This window comes from Nycticebus coucang, chromosome 15 (assembly GCF_027406575.1).
Source record: "Nycticebus coucang isolate mNycCou1 chromosome 15, mNycCou1.pri, whole genome shotgun sequence".
Classification (NCBI taxonomy): Eukaryota; Metazoa; Chordata; class Mammalia; order Primates; family Lorisidae; genus Nycticebus; species Nycticebus coucang.
This window is the reverse complement of record NC_069794.1, coordinates 77,732,416-77,738,415: the sequence shown is the minus strand read 5'-3', so window position 1 is coordinate 77,738,415 and position 6,000 is coordinate 77,732,416. Positions and strand designations below refer to the sequence as shown.

The window sequence follows — 6,000 nt, the reverse complement described above, 5'->3', positions numbered from 1 at the left end:
CAGGTATTTATAAATACATTCCAAATTTATGGTCAAGAGGCAGGCAGGAAGGCAGGATTTGCTCCCTTCCATTACCTGCCTTTCTTCTTAATTCAAAGAGTCAAACATATGTATGTTCTTTGCCTCATTTTAATTTTTTTGTAGAGACAGAGTCTCACTGTACCGCCCTCGGTAGAGTGCCATGGCGTCACACGGCTCACAGCAACCTCTAACTCCTGGGCTTAGGCGATTCTCTTGCCTCAGCCTCCCGAGCAGCTGGGACTACAGGCGCCCGCCACAACACCCGGCTATTTTTCTGTTGCAGTTCGGCCGGGGCTGGGTCCGAACCCGCCACCCTCGGCATATGGGGCCGGCGCCCTACTCACTGAGCCACAGGCGCCGCCTCTCTTCATTTTAATTTAATTACTGTCTTTTTCTAAGTTCTGGTGTTTGACCTAGGTGATTAACCCAATACACTAGGTATATAAAAAGAAACAAACCAAGTGCTTGGGACGTAAGCCCAGAATATCTTAATCTTACTGAAGGAAGTTTCCTCCCACCCCACCCAGGGTTATCGTCCATTTTCTGTTTTGGCGGCGGACACCAGCCGCCCCTTCGCCCATGGCAGGGAGCTGCGAGTCAGTCCCCTCCAAGAATTCCCAAGCCGCCCCCACCCCGGCAGCGCTCGATGCCTCCTCTCCGCCGGCCTCTAAAAGCGCGCGGGCTCTAGGACCGCGAGGGAAGCGAACAGGATGCGGTGCCCGCCCTCGGCCGCGTTCCCGGCCGCGCGCGGGGTGGGGCGGGCGAGTTCCCTGGCACCCGCCGTAGGGCCGCGGAGGCGGGTGCTGAGGGTGGGCGGGGCGGCGCGCGGGGCGGTTCGGGCACGGGCGGGGCCGCGCCGCTGGGCCGTGCAGCTGCGGGCAGACCGGGCATTAGGGCCTTAGCGGAGCCCGCCCCCCGGCTTGCTGGGCGGAGTGTGCGGCGGGAGGCTTCGAGGCCAGGCGCGGGCCCGGAGGCAGCGGCTGCGCCCTGCGCCGGGGCGGAGCCGGGGGCGGGCGGCAGGCGGGGGCTGCGGCCTGAGGCCGGGAGTGCTTGAGCGCCGGCGGCGACGACGGCAGCGGTAGCCCAGTAGGCCCGGTGCGTGGGTCCGCGGCGGCTCGGGGTCCGCCCGCTGCCTGTGGTGCGAGCGGGCGGCCCGGCTCCTCTCCCCCCCCGTCCGCCGCGGCCGCTGTGATTGGGTGGAAGATGGCGCTGGGCGGATGGAAATCCTAATGACAGTCTCCAAATTCGCCTCCATCTGTACCATGGTAGGTGCTGCGGCCGCGCGATGGGGGCGACCCGGGACTGCTCCGGCGGGCGACGCGGCACTGGTTCCCGCCCCTCCCTGTGGCCGCCCGCGGGGCCTAGCTCTGGGGTCCGTCGGCCCGGGCGGGGGCGCTGGACCGCGCGCGGGCGGGGAGCGCGGGGGATTAGCAGCCCCCGGCGGCGGGGAAGGGGGAGCCGCTGGCGGGCCGGGGCGGCACGAGGGTGGCGGTGAGGGGGCGACCGCACTGGACGTGGCCGGCGGTGGGCGCCGGCCTTCGGGAGGCCTTGGCTTAACCCGCGGCGCAGGGCGGAGGGCCGGGCGCACCCTGCCTGTGGGAGAGCGGGGAGTGGGCGCCTGCCCAGCGCGGCCCTGGGCTGGGGTCGCTGAGGAGGGACGCGGAGCAGCGCCGGCTCCGTTTCCGTCGAGTGGTGCGTGAGCGGGGAGGTGTCCCCGGCGGGGGTGGGGGTCTGCAGGTAGGAAGGAAGGGTCTCGGACGGGGAGGGCTGGCTCTCATTCCTGTCCTGGAGGGGACGGAAGTCAAGTGCAGATTTCCTTCTAGCGCCGCTGGCGAGACTGACTTCCCGACCCGGGGCTGGGGGAAAGGGGTGTGTGTGAAGGTGGAAACTTTAAGTGCTGTTGAAATTTTCTCCATTTGCTACTCTCGGAGAGGCACGAGCTCTCTCGTTTTCAGCCATGTGTTCAGGTGGCAGTCTTGTCACTGGGAATCCGCGTTAATCTTGAAAAGCAGCATTAGCTTTCCTGTCATTTGTTTACTTCAGTACACCAGACACATCTGTATGCGGCTTGTACGTATGTCTGTACAGAGAATGACTGCAAGAGAGATTGTATTTGTTTTATTAGGGCTTTTTAATAGGCCATAAAGGAAAAGTGCTAATGCTCGTTGAAAGTCCCGAATTAAGCAAAACGTGGGCGTGTTTAAAACTTAGTGTTTTGTGCTTGGCCAGAAGGACCACAGTTTTCCATATGATGAGACAATTTCATTAGCTCCTTATGAGCTACAGGTAGTAGGGATCCTAATTTATGAGTCATCATCGAAAAGTTATTCTTTGCAATGTGGGCCCAGTGGTTATGTTTTATAGACTTAGGAAATCTTAGGTTTCTTGTCTCAATGCTCCTTTCAAAAAAAGTGCAACCGATTTCATGTAGGAGATCCCCAAGCAATCTTCCATCTAAGGGTGGTACATTTTACATGTTTTTCTTTAACGAGTGGTGAAAGATGCTATAAAAGCATATTTACTGCACACTGAGGAATAGTGTAAAACATGGCTGAAATCAGGTGGACTTAAAATCTACTGTCTTAAAGAAATCCTGAAGAATGAATCATTGAAGCTAAATCCCCCAATGGATGATTGCTATTTCTCACAATTTACATTTTAGGAAAGCACTGGTATTAAAGTGACTACATTAAAACGATTTCCAATAATTCTTTGAGCTGATTATTTTTAGATATGCCAATTAAATCTCACAAAATGTGATAATTAGGGCTTTTGCTGTGATTGCCGTATTGCTAAGTTACACACACATCATGGGGTCGCAGTTCACTATGAAAGTCTAACAGGGGTCCTCAAACTTTTTAAACGGGGCCAGTTCAGTGTCCTTCAGACCGCTGGAGGGCTGGACTATAGTTTAAAAAAAAAAAAAACAAAAACTATGAACAAATTCCTATGCACAAAACGGGAACAAATACAATCACACCGCCTCATGTGGCCTGTAGGCCACAGTTTGAGGACCCCTGGAAGGTTTCAGGAGTGGAGTGATGTTCTTTACTGTTCATTCAAGTATTGTAGTTCAAGTATACATTTGGCACCTACTAAATCTTAGAGACTTGTGGTGAGACTTGGGGATACAGTAGTGATCAAGACAGTCTCTGCTTTCATGGTGTTTACACTGTTGATGGAAACAAACAGTATTCAATAAACACTAATAAATATATGCTAAAATCAGATTAGGACAATGAGACACAGATTTGGCAAGGTCACACATTGAGTAAGTGGGATTCTGATCTCAAAGATGTCAAATGCTGAAACTTTCTAGGGCATCCACTCAGGCACATTAATTATATGTGTGTATATTGTTAGCAAATATGGAAAGTACCTGGCCAAATGAGATTGTTTCAAAGGTACCATTAAAATTGGGTGTGTCCGTAGTCATATTTGAATGCATTCTAATCTACTCTCAAAATAATCTTAAATATCTCAAAGTTCTTTTTTTTTTTTGTGGTTAACTATTTTTTTGTAGAGACAGAATCTCACTGTATCACCCTCGGGTAGAGTGCTGTGGCACCACACGGCTCACAGCAACCTCCAACTCCTGGGCTTACGCAATTCTCTTGCCTCAGCCTCCCGAGCAGCTGGGACCACAGGCGCCCGCCACAACGCCCGGCTATTTTTTTGTTGCAGTTTGGCCAGGGCTGGGTTCGAACCCGCCACCCTCGGCATATGGGGCCGGCGCCCCACTCACTGAGCCACAGGCGCCGCCCAATATCTCAAAGTTTTAATAAGCAATCTTTTAAACATTTTTTTCTGTAGAGACAGAGGTCTTGCTGTGTTGCCCAGGCTGGTCTTAAACTCCTGGCCTCAAGTGATCCTCCTATTTTGCCTCCCGAAGTGCTGGGATTACAGGTGTGAGCCACTATGCTTGGTTTAATTCTTACTCTTTAAAGTGAAAGAATTAAAGAAAATTGCCAGAGAATTACAAAATTGAAAATGAAGAAAAGCCAAGATATATACTTTGTGTCTTTGTTGTTGCTATTTTGCTAGGCTGGGAAAACTTTCCCTGTCCTTATCTGGTGGCTTTGTACCTGTGTCTTAAGCAGGTAGCCTTACTTGAAAAAGTCTACCCCATCCAACCCCGCCCTCCATCCTCATATAATTTTCATTTTTGTAATCTCAGTATTTATTATGTTGTAAAATTCCCCGTTATCTCTCATTAGATTGTGAGGGCCTTAAGGGGACTATCATTTATTTCTGCAGTTTAGTTTGGAGCACTAACTTCTGCATTACGATAAACAAGTTTCCTTCCCCAAATCCTTAATTCCTCCTGCCTGTATCCTGCAGTGAGTTTGGTGAACCAAAACTTCTCAGAGAATCAGCAGCTGTGAAAACATTTAGGATGAGTTGAAATTTTATTCTGTAAATACTGAAGTGTATGTAACTTTTTCATTTATCAAAATAAAGTACCTGGGCAAAACTATAATACCTTAATTGAGCTAAGTACTGTTAAAAACAATTCTCTTCAGCTATGTCTTATTTTAGATCACTGTTGTTCTGCTTACATGCACAAATTAGTAAAATTATTTTTCCAAAGTTAGAATTATAGCCTGACCCACATGAATGATTATGTTTAGATTGCAGTGAATACATTTTCGAAGGTACCTCTAGAAATGCTTCTTTTTGTTTGTCCACAAAATAATACATTTTCACTTGGTATTTGTTTTGCCTTTGAAGTAGTTTCAGATTTAAAGGCCTGGTACAGAGTAGCTGCTTAATATTCAGTAATTATAATACGTGTGAAAAGTGGGAAAATCAGCATAATATGTGTAGAGGTTGTATTTGGTGGCTAATCTGGGTGGTCCGGCATGGGGTTGCAAGGAGGCAGGCAGGTACTGCTTATTGCTAGTTCCATACGTGTTAGCTCTGACTGTTACCATTATTGTTTCTGAAGGGTTTGGGAAGGGATTGTCCCAGAAGGGTATTGGACAAAGGAGAAGTTGCTGCAGAGGTGGGTGACGTTAGATTCTGGGGTGGCACTGGCCTGGCTGCTTGCCCACCTCTGGTCACAGTGGGGTGAGATAGATCCATTTGAACATGATGTTAATGAGGCTAAGGCCACAAGTTGGATGCTAAGTAAGTCTGACAGGCTTTACTTCTGAGAAAGCCATTGCCTAACATAGCACTGTGAACATGGTAATCTTTAAACTACAGACTGGCCTGGGCGCCATGGCTCATGGCTGTAATCCTAGTACTCTGGGAGGCCAAGGCGGGTGGATTGCTTGAGCTTAGGAGTTTGAGACCAGCCTGAGCAAGAGTGAGATGCTGTCTCTACTAAAAATGAAAAACTGAGGCAAGAGGATCCCTTGAGCCCAAGAGTTTGAGATTGCTGTGAGCTATGACGCGACGGTACTCTACCAAGGGCAACAAAGTGAGACTCAAAAAAAGAAAGCTACTCACTGAAGAAAAGGCATATAGGTAAAGTTGGCTATTTGCCTTTTTCTTATTGCTTGAGACTCATTGGGGTGCAAGTGAGAGTATGTGTGGTCAGTGCAATTTTTCATCACTCCAGAAAGAAAGGAAAGTGGTGGAAGGCCTCACAGCCCACATTTTGTTGTGGGTGAGTATGTGATAGTTTCTTTATATACCCAGAATATTATATTAAATATTAAAATTCCTTGTTCCTTCTCAAGAAACAGGATAGATGTAATCTTTTATTAATAAAATGTTTCATGGGCGGCGCCTGTGGCTCAGTCGGTAAGGCGCCGGCCCCATATACCGAGGGTGGCGGGTTCAAACCCGGCCCCGGCCAAACTGCAACCAAAAAATAGCCGGGCGTTGTGGCGGGCGCCTGTAGTCCCAGCTACTCGGGAGGCTGAGGCAAGAGAATCGCTTAAGCCCAGGAGTTGGAGGTTGCTGTGAGCTGTGTGAGGCCATGGCACTCTACTGAGGGCCATAAAGTGAGACTCTGTCTCTACAAAAAAA

The 6,000-nt window shown here is 49.8% G+C and overlaps 1 protein-coding gene across 1 annotated transcript in view; it reads left to right on the top strand.

Moving 5' to 3' along the window:
- Positions 1 to 939: 939 nt before the first annotated feature.
- Positions 940 to 6,000, top strand: part of USP12 (ubiquitin specific peptidase 12) — a 113,746-nt gene continuing 108,685 nt past the window's right edge. Inside the window, exon 1 of the mRNA XM_053563504.1 lies at positions 940 to 1,286. Coding sequence (XP_053419479.1) covers positions 1,239 to 1,286 — 48 coding nt within the window. The 5' untranslated portion in view covers positions 940 to 1,238. The remainder of the gene's footprint in view (positions 1,287 to 6,000) is intronic.